Genomic DNA, 23,050 nt, shown 5'->3' on the forward strand with positions numbered 1-23,050 from the left:
ATATTATAGTCCAAGTCTTTTATAGCAGCAATTTTGTTTAAAAGTGGCAGCATTTTAGTCCATATCCTTCTAGAAAAATCACATGTCCATAAAAGATGTAAAACAGTCTCCTCTTCGTGGCATCCCTCTCTTGGACACTTTGCTGTGCTTGCAAATCCTCTACGGTGTTGGAAAGCCCGGCACGGAAGGCAACTGTGGATGCAGCTCCAGGATAAGTCCTTCTGTGAGTTAAAAAGATAAAATGAGTTCACAATTCTCCAGATTTCTTTACATTTATCATCATTAAAATTTCCAACTTGGCACATGTTAATATTGTTTAAAATGACTCTCGTAAGTTTTTTCCCATCGATTAGAATATCTTTACTAAAATCAAACAGTTTAAAAAGAGAAACAATCTTTTCTAAAATACAATAAGTAATAGGGAGGTTAAAAGCATAAGGGTGTTTAAGATCTGTTTCAAACCAACCATGGTGTCTCATGAGATTACCAACATTATAGCGCAAAAAGAACGACCAATAGTTGTCTTTAAAAACATTCTTAAGACACAATGAAAAGAATTTTGTATAAAGGAACGCAGTAAAATCAGTAAAACTTTTCCCCCCTTTCTCTTTAGGTTTAGATACAATTTCTCTTTTTAACTTCTCATATTTGGAATTCCAAAAAAAGGTGTAACAGACTTTTGAGACTTTACGTATTATATGTGTGTTAGGTGGGAACACTAAACTTAAATATAAAAGCAAAGGTAAAATCACCATCTTTAAAATCAGCACTTTTCCTTCCATTGTAAGGTCTCTTAGTCTCCATACACATAATTTTTGGTTCACCTTTTGCATTGTTAGCTCCCAGCTTTCGTTTCCATTATTTAATTCATTAAAATACACACCTAAAATTTTTACTTTTTCTACTACCGGTACCTTTATGTCTCTTGTATCCAGCTTGCCGACTTTTAAAATCTCGCACTTGTTAAAATTCACTTTAAAACCAGAAGCACAACAGAAATAGTTAATTTGTGTTAAAGTTTTTTTAAGTGCCAGGCTATCTTGACATGTCACTGCTACATCATCCATATAACTGACTACTTTAGCTTCAAGACCATTTCCTCCGGGGAGCCTTATCCCACGGATCTGTTTATCACCTCTTATGACACATAAAAGTGGCTCTAGTGCACAAATAAATAAAAGGGGTGATAGGGGGCAACCCTGCTTCACACCAGATTTTAAAGGAACCATTTCAGTCTTAAAACCATTAATTAAAATTTTGCTAAAACAGTCATTATAAAAGGCTTTGAGTGACGTTAAAAAACCTTCTGGTATGCCCATTTTATTTAAAACATTAAATAAAAAACAGTGCGAGACTCTGTCAAATGCTTTTTCAAAGTCTATTGTTAAAATTGCTAAATTACTTTTCCTTATTTTAGCATCTTCTATTATATCTTTTATGAGGTTTAAATTTTCCCACATGTTTCTACCCGGTATACCACACACTTGATTATTATGTATTAATTTATCTATAACATTTTTTAGTCTGTTTGCACATATTTTAGCCATTATTTTATAATCAGCGTTTAAAAGGGTTATTGGTCTCCAATTCCTAATATCCTCTTTATCACCTTTTTTAAAGAGCAGAGAAACCTCACCCATTTTCCATGACTGTGGTAAAATCTTGGTATTAAAAACATCTGTAAAAAGAGATAAAAGATCATCTTTTAAAACCTCATAAAAAACCTTATAAAATTCGATTGGCAGGCCATCAGACCCTGGTACTTTACCCAAATTAAAACTGTTTATGGTATCCAATATTTCCTTCTCTGGGATAGACTGTAAAAGAAAGGATTGAGAATTATTCTCTAAAACACGTTCTATTTTGTTTAAGGCATCGTTCATGAAATTAGCATCTATTTTTTTCTCATTAAAAAGTTCCCTATAATAACATTGTACTTTAAATAAAATTTTATTCATCTCCACTTCTCCTTCTAGTTTTTCGATATGGACTCTTTTTTGATTAGATTTTTTAAAAAAATATCTTGTACATTTTTCGTTATTTTCAATATGTTTGATTTTAGCTTTAAAAATGATCTCTTTACCTTTTTCATTTAAAAATGTTTTTATTTCTTTTTTAATGTTAACAATATCATCTTTTACATCTATCCCTATATTGTGCAATTTAAAAAGAGTTTGAAGATGTGTATTTAAAATATCATAACAATGTCTTTTATCTTTAGCTTTTTGGATACCTTGTTTTATAAAAAAATCTTTAGTTTTTTTCTTCATATTTTCCCACCATACTTTTATATCTATATTTGGGTCTCTATTATTTTTACATTTATTATAAAAATTGGCGTATTCTGTTAAGATTATTTTATCTTCTAAAAGAGATATGTTCAATTTCCATGAACCAATACCCCTCTTAAAACCAGGAACAGGATTTAAAACAAATAGAAGACATTTATGATCAGAAAATATATTAGTTAAAAGCTCACATTTGGCAGGTAAAACATTTTGAGAAGAGAAGATAAAATCAATCCTCGAGCTACAATTCACATTACTCCATGTAATGCCTTCAGTATCAGGTAAATTTGGATTACATTTTTTAAAAACATCTATAAGCCTAAAATCTAAAGTAATATTTTTTAAAATGTTAGATGTCTTATCATAATTTCTACTAGTAGCTCGAGAATATCTTTTCTCACCTCTTAAAACACAATTAAAATCCCCAGCTAAAATCAAAGGATAAGAATCATTAATAAAAAGAGGTAAAATCTCTAACATCTCTTCTCTTTCTTTTTTATCAGGTGAACCATAAAAGTTTAAAAACTGCCATGTAAAACCATTTATAAAAGCTTTAACTAATAAAATCCTTCCTGGTAAAATCTCTTGCTTAAAAATTATATTAACATTACCCTTAAAAAGTATAGCAACTCCTCCAGATTTAGATGCGTTGGACCCTGACCACACTGAGGGGCCATGCTTCCAGTCTTCTTCATATTTCTTGTATGATGCTTGGTGAGGGATGCCACATTCCTGTAAGAAGAAAACTGATGCAGACAAAAAGGATAAAAAATTAAAAATAGCAGTTCTTCTTGCGTGTGTCTTAAGGCCCCTCACATTGAGGGAGAGTCCATGGAGCGCCATCATTAAAGGTTACAGAGAGACCACTTTCAATATCTTTGTGCACATTCTATCTCATCCTCATCAGCCAGACCCCCAAAACTATCATTTTCCCCTTCTGATCTCACTGTCACCAGAGATTCCGGTGAGCTGCTACCGTCTGACTCCTCCATTACCTCCTCCTGAAGATCCTCCGGTAGGGGACTAAGGAGAGGATTCCTCTTCGCCGGAACAGGGGTTGTCCCGTCTCCGTCACCTTGCCCAGTGTCCATCTCCTCCCCGGGATGACCTGTCGGAGCCACCCCGGGCAGCTGGTCGGGCACAACGACTTCCACCGTGTCGGGAACCATGGACGAGTTGCCTGTTTCACTTGGGGAGGGGGCTGGAACACCTGATGGCATCCCTACCCCCCCCTCTTCTTCCACAAACGCCTCTTCTCTTCCTGTTCCGGTCTTTCTTCTCTTAGCCCCAACATTTTCTGGCTTCCTCAGGGGGGCACTCTGAGGCTTGCTGACAGCTTCATCCAGGTTACTACCCCTCTGCTGCGAGAGAGGAGCTCCTGTCTGCCATGCTTTCTTCTCCTTTCTTCTTACCTTCATGCTGGAGGGTTTCTCATATCCATCTTCATCAGAGGTAGCAGACTCACCATGTTGATCAGTTGGGTTTTCTTCTGGTTTGCTGTCTTCTCTGTTCATATGACGGGGGTCTGGCTGGCTTCTCTGTTGTTTCTCTTTGTTTCTGTGAGGACAAGAAGCATACAAATGGTCAACTCTGTAACATAAACTGCATTTCTTTTCTTTTGTGCATTCTCTGGAGGAGTGCTCAGTGCTGCCACAATTTGTACATGTACTCTCACATACGTTTTTATCATGTCCATATCTTCTACAAGCTCTGCAGAAATTGGGCATTCCTGGGAAAAACACGTCACCATTTACATTTCCTAACTTGAACCGAGCTGGAGGCATAACCTTTCGTCCTGGGAGTAATAGATCTTCTTTGAACTCAACCAGAAACTTCCACTTAGAGGACCATATTCCACACTCATTCATCACTTTCCCTCTATTTATAATTTTTTTACAAAAATTCCTTAAAAACACAACAATTTCATCTTCTTTAACGTATGGAGAGTACATTTTTATAACTAAAAGCATAAGTTCATCGGGAAAGTGCTCAACAATTCTTATTCCACTCAAGCGGGCATCTCCGCTTACCTTCTTCATCTGTATAACAAAGTCCTTGTAAATACCTCCTTCCGTAAAAGTAACATCGTATACTCCTCTTTTCGGATAATCTTGGATGGATAATATCTCATGCTTCCTTAATCCAAAGACGCCCAGCAGAACTTGCTCCACGATGTACTTCAGGTCCCGGTTCTTTCTCTGGTCCTCCAAGTACGATATACGTACTGAGTTCTTGAGCTTGGCATAAGATGGTACCATGCCTGGATCTCCGTCACTGGCTGACGCCATGCTCACAATCAAGCGCACCAAAGAGACACTAGGTCCCTAAGGCAAAGGGGGATCGCAACTCTACACTGAGGTGGGCCCCCTCCCCAATAGCAGCAAGGGACTTAAGCCCAACGAAGGGCGATGTCCCAGGGCCGAGGAGGGGGGTCTCAGAGCACCCACAAAAGCAGGAACCGGATCAGCCAAGGTATATCCCTATACCTTAGCCAAAAGGCCGAGAAGCGATAACCGTGAAAGGGGCGGGCCCAACAAGGTGCCCTTCATGGGCACTATCACTGCTTGCTGTCAGGGAGGCTGCCAGACAATTTTCCATGCACACTCTGGGCTGGGGGGCAGTCAACCACCAGTACACACAGCAGAACCTAAACCCATACCATTATTGCTAAGCAGCAAGACAGGGGCCCATTGCACTCCCACGGGGCCTTTTTAAATGCAATCCATAACCCGGATTTGCCAGGAACCCTTCTTACTCCTCCTACTTGCATGTGACACTGGGCTTAGGATCTGCATAGGAAACACACACACAAGCACACACCTACCTTTGTTGCCTGCAGATGCCTCCTTGGCTGTCCCCAAACGGTATCAAACCAACACCCACGGGAAGCTGTAAGCATAGAGGACATGCCTGCACCCCATTGGACTTACCTGTGTGGGTTAAACCCGGGTTATTTGACAACCTATGGCGGTGATGGTTCTGCTCAGGCAGAGCAGTGCTGATGCTCCTCATAAAGCTGTCGCTGCTGTGAAGGTTCTAGGTGACATCACAAATCCCTATGGTTACATACACAACAAAGCTGGGTTGTTGTTGTTTACACTCTGCAAGGCCTGTGGAAGTGAGTGACATCATAGCACTGTAGTTCTGAGGGTTCTAGATGGATGCAACAATCTCCTGTTGCTTCTATGAAGGCCATAATAGACGACATCACCAAACAGCTCCATAGTCACATACACAGCAAAGGAGAGATGTTGTTTACACCTAGTGATGTCAGTGGTATTGAGTGACATCACAGCACAGTGCTAAGGCTCCTGGGCCTGGACACAGCAGCGGCTGCAATATCTCAACGGAGAATACGTTTATATATATGTGTGTGTGTGCGCGTATATATATATATATATATATATATATATATATATATATATTTCTCCGCCGAAATCACTTTTAAACCCATTTCCACCTTTTTTTCCCTTCTCTTCCTCTTCCTTTTTTTTCACGTTTTTTTTACGTTTTTCTCCTTTTCGCCTCTTTTCTGGGCGTATTATTCTTCTTTTTCTTCTTTTTTTTCGTCTAATGCATACCCCATCAGTGCAGCAATGCTTATTCAATACCGCCAGCAGATGGAGACACTGGGGGATAATTTTCTAAGGATTTATACTGATTTTTCCTGTCTGAATTTGTCGCACAGAAAGTTGCAGGCCAAATATGTGTGACATTTCTGCGACTTTAGCTTCTAGAGCATTTTTACAACATTATACATAGGTGCTGAATACATAAAAAGCGACTGTTCAGCGACAGACAAGTCGCATCGGCTGAAAGTAGGCCAGAATGTCAGTCCATGTTGGAGCAGGTTTAGATACAGTCTAAAGTATAGATCTCAAAGTCTGTGCACAGAATTTAGCAAGGGCCTCGCACCTTCTGATGCATCAGGTAGGTGCACAATAGCATAGCCTAACCCTCTGTACTTTGGTCTATATTGATGCGGGACATAGACAGCCAGCTGATGACCAATCCATTAGTGCAATGGATGGCTGGAAGCATTTGTCTTTGCCTTTGCAATACCACAGAAGCAATGCATGGTCAATGTACAGCAATGACACACCTGTGTGAACAGCCAGGAGACCCCCCCCCCCCCCCATGTTATGTTACATAGTTACATAGTTAGTACGGTCGAAAAAAGACATATGTCCATCAAGTTCAACCAGGGAATTAAGGGGTAGGGGTGTGGCGCGATATTGGGGAAGGGATGAGATTTTATATTTCTTCATAAGCATTAATCTTATTTTGTCAATTAGGAACATTCAGCACCCACCCGCTATCAAGGCAGCTGCCTATCATGTCATGCCCTACCTGCACAGGTGTGCTGGCTACTCAAATGATCCAATTAAGGAGGCCATTTAGTCAGCAGCAGCAGAAGTCCTGTGCCTGGACGCTCCAACAGCGGCCAGACACAAGCAGAAGCAGAAGCAGCAGAAGCAGCAGCAGCACCACCTTTTGTTTTTTGGCTGCAGCAGCAGCAAGGCCCACAGGGCTGGCTAGCTGGCTAGCCAGCAAGCAGGTAGCAATGAAAGTAGGAATCTTTCTTTTTAACCCTGTAAGGGGGTGGTGCACTGTACCCGAAGATACTGCCATATCGGGTCAATGCATAGGGCGACGGAAGCAAGCTTCGAAATCGGCCCCCGTTCTCAAAAATCCATTTAATATATGGTCCCCAGATAGGGGACGTATCAGATATTAAACTGATAAGAACAGATACTACACTTGATCTTAGCCAAAAGGCCGAGAAGCGATAACCGTGAAAGGGGCGGGCCCAACAAGGTGCCCTTCATGGGCACTATCACTGCTTGCTGTCAGGGAGGCTGCCAGACAATTTTCCATGCACACTCTGGGCTGGGGGGCAGTCAACCACCAGTACACACAGCAGAACCTAAACCCATACCATTATTGCTAAGCAGCAAGACAGGGGCCCATTGCACTCCCATGGGGCCTTTTTAAATGCAATCCATAACCCGGATTTGCCAGGAACCCTTCTTACTCCTCCTACTTGCATGTGACACTGGGCTTAGGATCTGCATAGGAAACACACACACAAGCACACACCTACCTTTGTTGCCTGCAGATGCCTCCTTGGCTGTCCCCAAACGGTATCAAACCAACACCCACGGGAAGCTGTAAGCATAGAGGACATGCCTGCACCCCATTGGACTTACCTGTGTGGGTTAAACCCGGGTTATTTGACAACCTATGGCGGTGATGGTTCTGCTCAGGCAGAGCAGTGCTGATGCTCCTCATAAAGCTGTCGCTGCTGTGAAGGTTCTAGGTGACATCACAAATCCCTATGGTTACATACACAACAAAGCTGGGTTGTTGTTGTTTACACTCTGCAAGGCCTGTGGAAGTGAGTGACATCATAGCACTGTAGTTCTGAGGGTTCTAGATGGATGCAACAATCTCCTGTTGCTTCTATGAAGGCCATAATAGACGACATCACCAAACAGCTCCATAGTCACATACACAGCAAAGGAGAGATGTTGTTTACACCTAGTGATGTCAGTGGTATTGAGTGACATCACAGCACAGTGCTAAGGCTCCTGGGCCTGGACACAGCAGCGGCTGCAATATCTCAACGGAGAATACGTTTATATATATGTGTGTGTGTGCGCGTATATATATATATATATATATATATATATATATATATATATATATATATATATTTCTCCGCCGAAATCACTTTTAAACCCATTTCCACCTTTTTTTCCCTTCTCTTCCTCTTACTTTTTTTTCACGTTTTTTTACGTTTTTCTCCTTTTCGCCTCTTTTCTGGGCGTATTATTCTTCTTTTTCTTCTTTTTTTTCGTCTAATGCATACCCCATCAGTGCAGCAATGCTTATTCAATACCGCCAGCAGATGGAGACACTGGGGGATAATTTTCTAAGGATTTATACTGATTTTTCCTGTCTGAATTTGTCGCACAGAAAGTTGCAGGCCAAATATGTGTGACATTTCTGCGACTTTAGCTTCTAGAGCATTTTTACAACATTATACATAGGTGCTGAATACATAAAAAGCGACTGTTCAGCGACAGACAAGTCGCATCGGCTGAAAGTAGGCCAGAATGTCAGTCCATGTTGGAGCAGGTTTAGATACAGTCTAAAGTATAGATCTCAAAGTCTGTGCACAGAATTTAGCAAGGGCCTCGCACCTTCTGATGCATCAGGTAGGTGCACAATAGCATAGCCTAACCCTCTGTGCTTTGGTCTATATTGATGCGGGACATAGACAGCCAGCTGATGACCAATCCATTAGTGCAATGGATGGCTGGAAGCATTTGTCTTTGCCTTTGCAATACCACAGAAGCAATGCATGGTCAATGTACAGCAATGACACACCTGTGTGAACAGCCAGGAGACCCCCCCCCCCCCCCCATGTTATGTTACATAGTTACATAGTTAGTACGGTCGAAAAAAGACATATGTCCATCAAGTTCAACCAGGGAATTAAGGGGTAGGGGTGTGGCGCGATATTGGGGAAGGGATGAGATTTTATATTTCTTCATAAGCATTAATCTTATTTTGTCAATTAGGAACATTCAGCACCCACCCGCTATCAAGGCAGCTGCCTATCATGTCATGCCCTACCTGCACAGGTGTGCTGGCTACTCAAATGATCCAATTAAGGAGGCCATTTAGTCAGCAGCAGCAGAAGTCCTGTGCCTGGACGCTCCAACAGCGGCCAGACACAAGCAGAAGCAGAAGCAGCAGAAGCAGCAGCAGCACCACCTTTTGTTTTTTGGCTGCAGCAGCAGCAAGGCCCACAGGGCTGGCTAGCTGGCTAGCCAGCAAGCAGGTAGCAATGAAAGTAGGAATCTTTCTTTTTAACCCTGTAAGGGGGTGGTGCACTGTACCCGAAGATACTGCCATATCGGGTCAATGCATAGGGCGACGGAAGCAAGCTTCGAAATCGGCCCCCGTTCTCAAAAATCCATTTAATATATGGTCCCCAGATAGGGGACGTATCAGATATTAAACTGATAAGAACAGATACTACACTTGATCTTAGCCAAAAGGCCGAGAAGCGATAACCGTGAAAGGGGCGGGCCCAACAAGGTGCCCTTCATGGGCACTATCACTGCTTGCTGTCAGGGAGGCTGCCAGACAATTTTCCATGCACACTCTGGGCTGGGGGGCAGTCAACCACCAGTACACACAGCAGAACCTAAACCCATACCATTATTGCTAAGCAGCAAGACAGGGGCCCATTGCACTCCCACGGGGCCTTTTTAAATGCAATCCATAACCCGGATTTGCCAGGAACCCTTCTTACTCCTCCTACTTGCATGTGACACTGGGCTTAGGATCTGCATAGGAAACACACACACAAGCACACACCTACCTTTGTTGCCTGCAGATGCCTCCTTGGCTGTCCCCAAACGGTATCAAACCAACACCCACGGGAAGCTGTAAGCATAGAGGACATGCCTGCACCCCATTGGACTTACCTGTGTGGGTTAAACCCGGGTTATTTGACAACCTATGGCGGTGATGGTTCTGCTCAGGCAGAGCAGTGCTGATGCTCCTCATAAAGCTGTCGCTGCTGTGAAGGTTCTAGGTGACATCACAAATCCCTATGGTTACATACACAACAAAGCTGGGTTGTTGTTGTTTACACTCTGCAAGGCCTGTGGAAGTGAGTGACATCATAGCACTGTAGTTCTGAGGGTTCTAGATGGATGCAACAATCTCCTGTTGCTTCTATGAAGGCCATAATAGACGACATCACCAAACAGCTCCATAGTCACATACACAGCAAAGGAGAGATGTTGTTTACACCTAGTGATGTCACTGGTTTTGAGTGACATCACAGCACAGTGCTAAGGCTCCTGGGCCTGGACACAGCAGCGGCTGCAATATCTCAACAGAGAATACGTTTATATATATGTGTGTGTGTGCGCGTATATATATATATATATATATATATATATATATATATATATATATATTTCTCCGCCGAAATCACTTTTAAACCCATTTCCACCTTTTTTTCCCTTCTCTTCCTCTTACTTTTTTTTCACGTTTTTTTTCATTTTTCTCCTTTTCGCCTCTTTTCTGGGCGTATTATTCTTCTTTTTCTTCTTTTTTTTCGTCTAATGCATACCCCATCAGTGCAGCAATGCTTATTCAATACCGCCAGCAGATGGAGACACTGGGGGATAATTTTCTAAGGATTTATACTGATTTTTCCTGTCTGAATTTGTCGCACAGAAAGTTGCAGGCCAAATATGTGTGACATTTCTGCGACTTTAGCTTCTAGAGCATTTTTACAACATTATACATAGGTGCTGAATACATAAAAAGCGACTGTTCAGCGACAGACAAGTCGCATCGGCTGAAAGTAGGCCAGAATGTCAGTCCATGTTGGAGCAGGTTTAGATACAGTCTAAAGTATAGATCTCAAAGTCTGTGCACAGAATTTAGCAAGGGCCTCGCACCTTCTGATGCATCAGGTAGGTGCACAATAGCATAGCCTAACCCTCTGTACTTTGGTCTATATTGATGCGGGACATAGACAGCCAGCTGATGACCAATCCATTAGTGCAATGGATGGCTGGAAGCATTTGTCTTTGCCTTTGCAATACCACAGAAGCAATGCATGGTCAATGTACAGCAATGACACACCTGTGTGAACAGCCAGGAGACCCCCCCCCCCCCCCATGTTATGTTACATAGTTACATAGTTAGTACGGTCGAAAAAAGACATATGTCCATCAAGTTCAACCAGGGAATTAAGGGGTAGGGGTGTGGCGCGATATTGGGGAAGGGATGAGATTTTATATTTCTTCATAAGCATTAATCTTATTTTGTCAATTAGGAACATTCAGCACCCACCCGCTATCAAGGCAGCTGCCTATCATGTCATGCCCTACCTGCACAGGTGTGCTGGCTACTCAAATGATCCAATTAAGGAGGCCATTTAGTCAGCAGCAGCAGAAGTCCTGTGCCTGGACGCTCCAACAGCGGCCAGACACAAGCAGAAGCAGAAGCAGCAGAAGCAGCAGCAGCACCACCTTTTGTTTTTTGGCTGCAGCAGCAGCAAGGCCCACAGGGCTGGCTAGCTGGCTAGCCAGCAAGCAGGTAGCAATGAAAGTAGGAATCTTTCTTTTTAACCCTGTAAGGGGGTGGTGCACTGTACCCGAAGATACTGCCATATCGGGTCAATGCATAGGGCGACGGAAGCAAGCTTCGAAATCGGCCCCCGTTCTCAAAAATCCATTTAATATATGGTCCCCAGATAGGGGACGTATCAGATATTAAACTGATAAGAACAGATACTACACTTGATCTTAGCCAAAAGGCCGAGAAGCGATAACCGTGAAAGGGGCGGGCCCAACAAGGTGCCCTTCATGGGCACTATCACTGCTTGCTGTCAGGGAGGCTGCCAGACAATTTTCCATGCACACTCTGGGCTGGGGGGCAGTCAACCACCAGTACACACAGCAGAACCTAAACCCATACCATTATTGCTAAGCAGCAAGACAGGGGCCCATTGCACTCCCACGGGGCCTTTTTAAATGCAATCCATAACCCGGATTTGCCAGGAACCCTTCTTACTCCTCCTACTTGCATGTGACACTGGGCTTAGGATCTGCATAGGAAACACACACACAAGCACACACCTACCTTTGTTGCCTGCAGATGCCTCCTTGGCTGTCCCCAAACGGTATCAAACCAACACCCACGGGAAGCTGTAAGCATAGAGGACATGCCTGCACCCCATTGGACTTACCTGTGTGGGTTAAACCCGGGTTATTTGACAACCTATGGCGGTGATGGTTCTGCTCAGGCAGAGCAGTGCTGATGCTCCTCATAAAGCTGTCGCTGCTGTGAAGGTTCTAGGTGACATCACAAATCCCTATGGTTACATACACAACAAAGCTGGGTTGTTGTTGTTTACACTCTGCAAGGCCTGTGGAAGTGAGTGACATCATAGCACTGTAGTTCTGAGGGTTCTAGATGGATGCAACAATCTCCTGTTGCTTCTATGAAGGCCATAATAGACGACATCACCAAACAGCTCCATAGTCACATACACAGCAAAGGAGAGATGTTGTTTACACCTAGTGATGTCACTGGTTTTGAGTGACATCACAGCACAGTGCTAAGGCTCCTGGGCCTGGACACAGCAGCGGCTGCAATATCTCAACAGAGAATACGTTTATATATATGTGTGTGTGTGCGCGTATATATATATATATATATATATATATATATATATATTTCTCCGCCGAAATCACTTTTAAACCCATTTCCACCTTTTTTTCCCTTCTCTTCCTCTTACTTTTTTTTCACGTTTTTTTACATTTTTCTCCTTTTCGCCTCTTTTCTGGGCGTATTATTCTTCTTTTTCTTCTTTTTTTTCGTCTAATGCATACCCCATCAGTGCAGCAATGCTTATTCAATACCGCCAGCAGATGGAGACACTGGGGGATAATTTTCTAAGGATTTATACTGATTTTTCCTGTCTGAATTTGTCGCACAGAAAGTTGCAGGCCAAATATGTGTGACATTTCTGCGACTTTAGCTTCTAGAGCATTTTTACAACATTATACATAGGTGCTGAATACATAAAAAGCGACTGTTCAGCGACAGACAAGTCGCATCGGCTGAAAGTAGGCCAGAATGTCAGTCCATGTTGGAGCAGGTTTAGATACAGTCTAAAGTATAGATCTCAAAGTCTGTGCACAGAATTTAGCAAGGGCCTCGCACCTTCTGATGCATCAGGTAGGTGCACAATAGCATAGCCTAACCCTCTGTACTTTGGTCTATATTGATGCGGGACATAGACAGCCAGCTGATGACCAATCCATTAGTGCAATGGATGGCTGGAAGCATTTGTCTTTGCCTTTGCAATACCACAGAAGCAATGCATGGTCAATGTACAGCAATGACACACCTGTGTGAACAGCCAGGAGACCCCCCCCCCCCCCCATGTTATGTTACATAGTTACATAGTTAGTACGGTCGAAAAAAGACATATGTCCATCAAGTTCAACCAGGGAATTAAGGGGTAGGGGTGTGGCGCGATATTGGGGAAGGGATGAGATTTTATATTTCTTCATAAGCATTAATCTTATTTTGTCAATTAGGAACATTCAGCACCCACCCGCTATCAAGGCAGCTGCCTATCATGTCATGCCCTACCTGCACAGGTGTGCTGGCTACTCAAATGATCCAATTAAGGAGGCCATTTAGTCAGCAGCAGCAGAAGTCCTGTGCCTGGACGCTCCAACAGCGGCCAGACACAAGCAGAAGCAGAAGCAGCAGAAGCAGCAGCAGCACCACCTTTTGTTTTTTGGCTGCAGCAGCAGCAAGGCCCACAGGGCTGGCTAGCTGGCTAGCCAGCAAGCAGGTAGCAATGAAAGTAGGAATCTTTCTTTTTAACCCTGTAAGGGGGTGGTGCACTGTACCCGAAGATACTGCCATATCGGGTCAATGCATAGGGCGACGGAAGCAAGCTTCGAAATCGGCCCCCGTTCTCAAAAATCCATTTAATATATGGTCCCCAGATAGGGGACGTATCAGATATTAAACTGATAAGAACAGATACTACACTTGATCTTAGCCAAAAGGCCGAGAAGCGATAACCGTGAAAGGGGCGGGCCCAACAAGGTGCCCTTCATGGGCACTATCACTGCTTGCTGTCAGGGAGGCTGCCAGACAATTTTCCATGCACACTCTGGGCTGGGGGGCAGTCAACCACCAGTACACACAGCAGAACCTAAACCCATACCATTATTGCTAAGCAGCAAGACAGGGGCCCATTGCACTCCCACGGGGCCTTTTTAAATGCAATCCATAACCCGGATTTGCCAGGAACCCTTCTTACTCCTCCTACTTGCATGTGACACTGGGCTTAGGATCTGCATAGGAAACACACACACAAGCACACACCTACCTTTGTTGCCTGCAGATGCCTCCTTGGCTGTCCCCAAACGGTATCAAACCAACACCCACGGGAAGCTGTAAGCATAGAGGACATGCCTGCACCCCATTGGACTTACCTGTGTGGGTTAAACCCGGGTTATTTGACAACCTATGGCGGTGATGGTTCTGCTCAGGCAGAGCAGTGCTGATGCTCCTCATAAAGCTGTCGCTGCTGTGAAGGTTCTAGGTGACATCACAAATCCCTATGGTTACATACACAACAAAGCTGGGTTGTTGTTGTTTACACTCTGCAAGGCCTGTGGAAGTGAGTGACATCATAGCACTGTAGTTCTGAGGGTTCTAGATGGATGCAACAATCTCCTGTTGCTTCTATGAAGGCCATAATAGACGACATCACCAAACAGCTCCATAGTCACATACACAGCAAAGGAGAGATGTTGTTTACACCTAGTGATGTCAGTGGTATTGAGTGACATCACAGCACAGTGCTAAGGCTCCTGGGCCTGGACACAGCAGCGGCTGCAATATCTCAACGGAGAATACGTTTATATATATGTGTGTGTGTGCGCGTATATATATATATATATATATATATATATATATATATATATATATATATTTCTCCGCCGAAATCACTTTTAAACCCATTTCCACCTTTTTTTCCCTTCTCTTCCTCTTACTTTTTTTTCACGTTTTTTTACGTTTTTCTCCTTTTCGCCTCTTTTCTGGGCGTATTATTCTTCTTTTTCTTCTTTTTTTTCGTCTAATGCATACCCCATCAGTGCAGCAATGCTTATTCAATACCGCCAGCAGATGGAGACACTGGGGGATAATTTTCTAAGGATTTATACTGATTTTTCCTGTCTGAATTTGTCGCACAGAAAGTTGCAGGCCAAATATGTGTGACATTTCTGCGACTTTAGCTTCTAGAGCATTTTTACAACATTATACATAGGTGCTGAATACATAAAAAGCGACTGTTCAGCGACAGACAAGTCGCATCGGCTGAAAGTAGGCCAGAATGTCAGTCCATGTTGGAGCAGGTTTAGATACAGTCTAAAGTATAGATCTCAAAGTCTGTGCACAGAATTTAGCAAGGGCCTCGCACCTTCTGATGCATCAGGTAGGTGCACAATAGCATAGCCTAACCCTCTGTACTTTGGTCTATATTGATGCGGGACATAGACAGCCAGCTGATGACCAATCCATTAGTGCAATGGATGGCTGGAAGCATTTGTCTTTGCCTTTGCAATACCACAGAAGCAATGCATGGTCAATGTACAGCAATGACACACCTGTGTGAACAGCCAGGAGACCCCCCCCCGCCCATGTTATGTTACATAGTTACATAGTTAGTACGGTCGAAAAAAGACATATGTCCATCAAGTTCAACCAGGGAATTAAGGGGTAGGGGTGTGGCGCGATATTGGGGAAGGGATGAGATTTTATATTTCTTCATAAGCATTAATCTTATTTTGTCAATTAGGAACATTCAGCACCCACCCGCTATCAAGGCAGCTGCCTATCATGTCATGCCCTACCTGCACAGGTGTGCTGGCTACTCAAATGATCCAATTAAGGAGGCCATTTAGTCAGCAGCAGCAGAAGTCCTGTGCCTGGACGCTCCAACAGCGGCCAGACACAAGCAGAAGCAGCACCACCTTTTGTTTTTTGGCTGCAGCAGCAGCAAGGCCCACAGGGCTGGCTAGCTGGCTAGCCAGCAAGCAGGTAGCAATGAAAGTAGGAATCTTTCTTTTTAACCCTGTAAGGGGGTGGTGCACTGTACCCGAAGATACTGCCATATCGGGTCAATGCATAGGGCGACGGAAGCAAGCTTCGAAATCGGCCCCCGTTCTCAAAAATCCATTTAATATATGGTCCCCAGATAGGGGACGTATCAGATATTAAACTGATAAGAACAGATACTACACTTGATCTTAGCCAAAAGGCCGAGAAGCGATAACCGTGAAAGGGGCGGGCCCAACAAGGTGCCCTTCATGGGCACTATCACTGCTTGCTGTCAGGGAGGCTGCCAGACAATTTTCCATGCACACTCTGGGCTGGGGGGCAGTCAACCACCAGTACACACAGCAGAACCTAAACCCATACCATTATTGCTAAGCAGCAAGACAGGGGCCCATTGCACTCCCACGGGGCCTTTTTAAATGCAATCCATAACCCGGATTTGCCAGGAACCCTTCTTACTCCTCCTACTTGCATGTGACACTGGGCTTAGGATCTGCATAGGAAACACACACACAAGCACACACCTACCTTTGTTGCCTGCAGATGCCTCCTTGGCTGTCCCCAAACGGTATCAAACCAACACCCACGGGAAGCTGTAAGCATAGAGGACATGCCTGCACCCCATTGGACTTACCTGTGTGGGTTAAACCCGGGTTATTTGACAACCTATGGCGGTGATGGTTCTGCTCAGGCAGAGCAGTGCTGATGCTCCTCATAAAGCTGTCGCTGCTGTGAAGGTTCTAGGTGACATCACAAATCCCTATGGTTACATACACAACAAAGCTGGGTTGTTGTTGTTTACACTCTGCAAGGCCTGTGGAAGTGAGTGACATCATAGCACTGTAGTTCTGAGGGTTCTAGATGGATGCAACAATCTCCTGTTGCTTCTATGAAGGCCATAATAGACGACATCACCAAACAGCTCCATAGTCACATACACAGCAAAGGAGAGATGTTGTTTACACCTAGTGATGTCAGTGGTATTGAGTGACATCACAGCACAGTGCTAAGGCTCCTGGGCCTGGACACAGCAGCGGCTGCAATATCTCAACGGAGAATACGTTTATATATATGTGTGTGTGTGCGCATATATATATATATATATATATATATATATATATATATATATTTCTCCGCCAAAATCACTTTTAAACCCATTTCCACCTTTTTTTCCCTTCTCTTCCTCTTACTTTTTTTTCACGTTTTTTTACGTTTTTCTCCTTTTCGCCTCTTTTCTGGGCGTATTATTCTTCTTTTTCTTCTTTTTTTCGTCTAATGCATACCCCATCAGTGCAGCAATGCTTATTCAATACCGCCAGCAGATGGAGACACTGGGGGATAATTTTCTAAGGATTTATACTGATTTTTCCTGTCTGAATTTGTCGCACAGAAAGTTGCAGGCCAAATATGTGTGACATTTCTGCGACTTTAGCTTCTAGAGCATTTTTACAACATTATACATAGGTGCTGAATACATAAAAAGCGACTGTTCAGCGACAGACAAGTCGCATCGGCTGAAAGTAGGCCAGAATGTCAGTCCATGTTGGAGCAGGTTTAGATACAGTCTAAAGTATAGATCTCAAAGTCTGTGCACAGAATTTAGCAAGGGCCTCGCACCTTCTGATGCATCAGGTAGGTGCACAATAGCATAGCCTAACCCTCTGTACTTTGGTCTATATTGATGCGGGACATAGACAGCCAGCTGATGACCAATCCATTAGTGCAATGGATGGCTGGAAGCATTTGTCTTTGCCTTTGCAATACCACAGAAGCAATGCATGGTCAATGTACAGCAATGACACACCTGTGTGAACAGCCAGGAGACCCCCCCCCCCCCCATGTTATGTTACATAGTTACATAGTTAGTACGGTCGAAAAAAGACATATGTCCATCAAGTTCAACCAGGGAATTAAGGGGTAGGGGTGTGGCGCGATATTGGGGAAGGGATGAGATTTTATATTTCTTCATAAGCATTAATCTTATTTTGTCAATTAGGAACATTCAGCACCCACCCGCTATCAAGGCAGCTGCCTATCATGTCATGCCCTACCTGCACAGGTGTGCTGGCTACTCAAATGATCCAATTAAGGAGGCCATTTAGTCAGCAGCAGCAGAAGTCCTGTGCCTGGACGCTCCAACAGCGGCCAGACACAAGCAGAAGCAGAAGCAGCAGAAGCAGCAGCAGCACCACCTTTTGTTTTTTGGCTGCAGCAGCAGCAAGGCCCACAGGGCTGGCTAGCTGGCTAGCCAGCAAGCAGGTAGCAATGAAAGTAGGAATCTTTCTTTTTAACCCTGTAAGGGGGTGGTGCACTGTACCCGAAGATACTGCCATATCGGGTCAATGCATAGGGCGACGGAAGCAAGCTTCGAAATCGGCCCCCGTTCTCAAAAATCCATTTAATATATGGTCCCCAGATAGGGGATGTATCAGATATTAAACTGATAAGAACAGATACTACACTTGATCTTAGCCAAAAGGCCGAGAAGCGATAACCGTGAAAGGGGCGGGCCCAACAAGGTGCCCTTCATGGGCACTATCACTGCTTGCTGTCAGGGAGGCTGCCAGACAATTTTCCATGCACACTCTGGGCTGGGGGGCAGTCAACCACCAGTACACACAGCAGAACCTAAACCCATACCATTATTGCTAAGCAGCAAGACAGGGGCCCATTGCACTCCCACGGGGCCTTTTTAAATGCAATCCATAACCCGGATTTGCCAGGAACCCTTCTTACTCCTCCTACTTGCATGTGACACTGGGCTTAGGATCTGCATAGGAAACACACACACAAGCACACACCTACCTTTGTTGCCTGCAGATGCCTCCTTGGCTGTCCCCAAACGGTATCAAACCAACACCCACGGGAAGCTGTAAGCATAGAGGACATGCCTGCACCCCATTGGACTTACCTGTGTGGGTTAAACCCGGGTTATTTGACAACCTATGGCGGTGATGGTTCTGCTCAGGCAGAGCAGTGCTGATGCTCCTCATAAAGCTGTCGCTGCTGTGAAGGTTCTAGGTGACATCACAAATCCCTATGGTTACATACACAACAAAGCTGGGTTGTTGTTGTTTACACTCTGCAAGGCCTGTGGAAGTGAGTGACATCATAGCACTGTAGTTCTGAGGGTTCTAGATGGATGCAACAATCTCCTGTTGCTTCTATGAAGGCCATAATAGACGACATCACCAAACAGCTCCATAGTCACATACACAGCAAAGGAGAGATGTTGTTTACACCTAGTGATGTCACTGGTTTTGAGTGACATCACAGCACAGTGCTAAGGCTCCTGGGCCTGGACACAGCAGCGGCTGCAATATCTCAACAGAGAATACGTTTATATATATGTGTGTGTGTGCGCGTATATATATATATATATATATATATATATATATATATATATTTCTCCGCCGAAATCACTTTTAAACCCATTTCCACCTTTTTTTCCCTTCTCTTCCTCTTACTTTTTTTTCACGTTTTTTTACATTTTTCTCCTTTTCGCCTCTTTTCTGGGCGTATTATTCTTCTTTTTCTTCTTTTTTTTCGTCTAATGCATACCCCATCAGTGCAGCAATGCTTATTCAATACCGCCAGCAGATGGAGACACTGGGGGATAATTTTCTAAGGATTTATACTGATTTTTCCTGTCTGAATTTGTCGCACAGAAAGTTGCAGGCCAAATATGTGTGACATTTCTGCGACTTTAGCTTCTAGAGCATTTTTACAACATTATACATAGGTGCTGAATACATAAAAAGCGACTGTTCAGCGACAGACAAGTCGCATCGGCTGAAAGTAGGCCAGAATGTCAGTCCATGTTGGAGCAGGTTTAGATACAGTCTAAAGTATAGATCTCAAAGTCTGTGCACAGAATTTAGCAAGGGCCTCGCACCTTCTGATGCATCAGGTAGGTGCACAATAGCATAGCCTAACCCTCTGTACTTTGGTCTATATTGATGCGGGACATAGACAGCCAGCTGATGACCAATCCATTAGTGCAATGGATGGCTGGAAGCATTTGTCTTTGCCTTTGCAATACCACAGAAGCAATGCATGGTCAATGTACAGCAATGACACACCTGTGTGAACAGCCAGGAGACCCCCCCCCCCCCATGTTATGTTACATAGTTACATAGTTAGTACGGTCGAAAAAAGACATATGTCCATCAAGTTCAACCAGGGAATTAAGGGGTAGGGGTGTGGCGCGATATTGGGGAAGGGATGAGATTTTATATTTCTTCATAAGCATTAATCTTATTTTGTCAATTAGGAACATTCAGCACCCACCCGCTATCAAGGCAGCTGCCTATCATGTCATGCCCTACCTGCACAGGTGTGCTGGCTACTCAAATGATCCAATTAAGGAGGCCATTTAGTCAGCAGCAGCAGAAGTCCTGTGCCTGGACGCTCCAACAGCGGCCAGACACAAGCAGAAGCAGAAGCAGCAGAAGCAGCAGCAGCAGCACCACCTTTTGTTTTTTGGCTGCAGCAGCAGCAAGGCCCACAGGGCTGGCTAGCTGGCTAGCCAGCAAGCAGGTAGCAATGAAAGTAGGAATCTTTCTTTTTAACCCTGTAAGGGGGTGGTGCACTGTACCCGAAGATACTGCCATATCGGGTCAATGCATAGGGCGACGGAAGCAAGCTTCGAAATCGGCCCCCGTTCTCAAAAATCCATTTAATATATGGTCCCCAGATAGGGGACGTATCAGATATTAAACTGATAAGAACAGATACTACACTTGATCTTAGCCAAAAGGCCGAGAAGCGATAACCGTGAAAGGGGCGGGCCCAACAAGGTGCCCTTCATGGGCACTATCACTGCTTGCTGTCAGGGAGGCTGCCAGACAATTTTCCATGCACACTCTGGGCTGGGGGGCAGTCAACCACCAGTACACACAGCAGAACCTAAACCCATACCATTATTGCTAAGCAGCAAGACAGGGGCCCATTGCACTCCCACGGGGCCTTTTTAAATGCAATCCATAACCCGGATTTGCCAGGAACCCTTCTTACTCCTCCTACTTGCATGTGACACTGGGCTTAGGATCTGCATAGGAAACACACACACAAGCACACACCTACCTTTGTTGCCTGCAGATGCCTCCTTGGCTGTCCCCAAACGGTATCAAACCAACACCCACGGGAAGCTGTAAGCATAGAGGACATGCCTGCACCCCATTGGACTTACCTGTGTGGGTTAAACCCGGGTTATTTGACAACCTATGGCGGTGATGGTTCTGCTCAGGCAGAGCAGTGCTGATGCTCCTCATAAAGCTGTCGCTGCTGTGAAGGTTCTAGGTGACATCACAAATCCCTATGGTTACATACACAACAAAGCTGGGTTGTTGTTGTTTACACTCTGCAAGGCCTGTGGAAGTGAGTGACATCATAGCACTGTAGTTCTGAGGGTTCTAGATGGATGCAACAATCTCCTGTTGCTTCTATGAAGGCCATAATAGACGACATCACCAAACAGCTCCATAGTCACATACACAGCAAAGGAGAGATGTTGTTTACACCTAGTGATGTCAGTGGTATTGAGTGACATCACAGCACAGTGCTAAGGCTCCTGGGCCTGGACACAGCAGCGGCTGCAATATCTCAACGGAGAATACGTTTATATATATGTGTGTGTGTGCGCGTATATATATATATATATATATATATATATATATATTTCTCCGCCGAAATCACTTTTAAACCCATTTCCACCTTTTTTTCCCTTCTCTTCCTCTTACTTTTTTTTCACGTTTTTTTACGTTTTTCTCCTTTTCGCCTCTTTTCTGGGCGTATTATTCTTCTTTTTCTTCTTTTTTTTCGTCTAATGCATACCCCATCAGTGCAGCAATGCTTATTCAATACCGCCAGCAGATGGAGACACTGGGGGATAATTTTCTAAGGATTTATACTGATTTTTCCTGTCTGAATTTGTCGCACAGAAAGTTGCAGGCCAAATATGTGTGACATTTCTGCGACTTTAGCTTCTAGAGCATTTTTACAACATTATACATAGGTGCTGAATACATAAAAAGCGACTGTTCAGCGACAGACAAGTCGCATCGGCTGAAAGTAGGCCAGAATGTCAGTCCATGTTGGAGCAGGTTTAGATACAGTCTAAAGTATAGATCTCAAAGTCTGTGCACAGAATTTAGCAAGGGCCTCGCACCTTCTGATGCATCAGGTAGGTGCACAATAGCATAGCCTAACCCTCTGTACTTTGGTCTATATTGATGCGGGACATAGACAGCCAGCTGATGACCAATCCATTAGTGCAATGGATGGCTGGAAGCATTTGTCTTTGCCTTTGCAATACCACAGAAGCAATGCATGGTCAATGTACAGCAATGACACACCTGTGTGAACAGCCAGGAGACCCCCCCCGCCCATGTTATGTTACATAGTTACATAGTTAGTACGGTCGAAAAAAGACATATGTCCATCAAGTTCAACCAGGGAATTAAGGGGTAGGGGTGTGGCGCGATATTGGGGAAGGGATGAGATTTTATATTTCTTCATAAGCATTAATCTTATTTTGTCAATTAGGAACATTCAGCACCCACCCGCTATCAAGGCAGCTGCCTATCATGTCATGCCCTACCTGCACAGGTGTGCTGGCTACTCAAATGATCCAATTAAGGAGGCCATTTAGTCAGCAGCAGCAGAAGTCCTGTGCCTGGACGCTCCAACAGCGGCCAGACACAAGCAGAAGCAGCACCACCTTTTGTTTTTTGGCTGCAGCAGCAGCAAGGCCCACAGGGCTGGCTAGCTGGCTAGCCAGCAAGCAGGTAGCAATGAAAGTAGGAATCTTTCTTTTTAACCCTGTAAGGGGGTGGTGCACTGTACCCGAAGATACTGCCATATCGGGTCAATGCATAGGGCGACGGAAGCAAGCTTCGAAATCGGCCCCCGTTCTCAAAAATCCATTTAATATATGGTCCCCAGATAGGGGACGTATCAGATATTAAACTGATAAGAACAGATACTACACTTGATCTTAGCCAAAAGGCCGAGAAGCGATAACCGTGAAAGGGGCGGGCCCAACAAGGTGCCCTTCATGGGCACTATCA

General features: G+C 44.2%; 1 protein-coding gene and 8 non-coding genes across 12 annotated transcripts; all 9 read right to left on the reverse strand.

Annotated features, from left to right (window-relative positions):
- Positions 1-17: 17 nt before the first annotated feature.
- On the reverse strand, positions 18-4,791 carry LOC130341469 (uncharacterized). Of its 4 annotated transcripts, XM_056554231.1 has the most exons (6): positions 3,284-4,791; positions 2,900-3,034; positions 1,769-1,817; positions 1,637-1,678; positions 884-973; positions 18-221 (listed from the first exon to the last, which is right to left on the reverse strand). In XM_056554231.1, exons 1-6 carry the CDS (start codon positions 4,574-4,576, stop codon positions 160-162), a joined length of 1,671 nt encoding a protein of 556 aa, XP_056410206.1. In that variant the 5' UTR covers positions 4,577-4,791; the 3' UTR covers positions 18-159. The 4 variants fall into 4 exon arrangements, 1 of the variants encoding a protein (XP_056410206.1); XR_008881403.1 differs by lacking the exons at positions 1,637-1,678; positions 1,769-1,817 and having other exon boundaries at positions 160-221; positions 915-973; XR_008881402.1 differs by lacking the exons at positions 1,637-1,678; positions 1,769-1,817 and having other exon boundaries at positions 182-221.
- A 2,097-nt stretch (positions 4,792-6,888) lies between these two features.
- LOC130341520 (U2 spliceosomal RNA) lies at positions 6,889-7,079 on the reverse strand. Its single transcript, XR_008881443.1, has one exon. It is a non-coding gene; the product is annotated as a U2 spliceosomal RNA (small nuclear RNA).
- A 2,101-nt stretch (positions 7,080-9,180) lies between these two features.
- LOC130341521 (U2 spliceosomal RNA) lies at positions 9,181-9,371 on the reverse strand. Its single transcript, XR_008881444.1, has one exon. It is a non-coding gene; the product is annotated as a U2 spliceosomal RNA (small nuclear RNA).
- Positions 9,372-11,465: 2,094 nt separating this feature from the next.
- Positions 11,466-11,656, reverse strand: LOC130341522 (U2 spliceosomal RNA). The gene has a single exon (XR_008881445.1). It is a non-coding gene; the product is annotated as a U2 spliceosomal RNA (small nuclear RNA).
- Positions 11,657-13,740: 2,084 nt separating this feature from the next.
- LOC130341523 (U2 spliceosomal RNA) lies at positions 13,741-13,931 on the reverse strand. The gene has a single exon (XR_008881446.1). It is a non-coding gene; the product is annotated as a U2 spliceosomal RNA (small nuclear RNA).
- A 2,073-nt stretch (positions 13,932-16,004) lies between these two features.
- Positions 16,005-16,195, reverse strand: LOC130341525 (U2 spliceosomal RNA). Its single transcript, XR_008881448.1, has one exon. It is a non-coding gene; the product is annotated as a U2 spliceosomal RNA (small nuclear RNA).
- A 2,086-nt stretch (positions 16,196-18,281) lies between these two features.
- LOC130341484 (U2 spliceosomal RNA) lies at positions 18,282-18,472 on the reverse strand. The gene has a single exon (XR_008881417.1). It is a non-coding gene; the product is annotated as a U2 spliceosomal RNA (small nuclear RNA).
- A 2,089-nt stretch (positions 18,473-20,561) lies between these two features.
- On the reverse strand, positions 20,562-20,752 carry LOC130341526 (U2 spliceosomal RNA). Its single transcript, XR_008881449.1, has one exon. It is a non-coding gene; the product is annotated as a U2 spliceosomal RNA (small nuclear RNA).
- Positions 20,753-22,810: 2,058 nt separating this feature from the next.
- On the reverse strand, positions 22,811-23,001 carry LOC130341528 (U2 spliceosomal RNA). The gene has a single exon (XR_008881450.1). It is a non-coding gene; the product is annotated as a U2 spliceosomal RNA (small nuclear RNA).
- Positions 23,002-23,050: the final 49 nt, after the last annotated feature.

The sequence above is a fragment of the Hyla sarda genome, unplaced genomic scaffold (genome assembly GCF_029499605.1).
Source record: "Hyla sarda isolate aHylSar1 unplaced genomic scaffold, aHylSar1.hap1 scaffold_621, whole genome shotgun sequence".
Classification (NCBI taxonomy): domain Eukaryota; kingdom Metazoa; phylum Chordata; class Amphibia; order Anura; family Hylidae; genus Hyla; species Hyla sarda.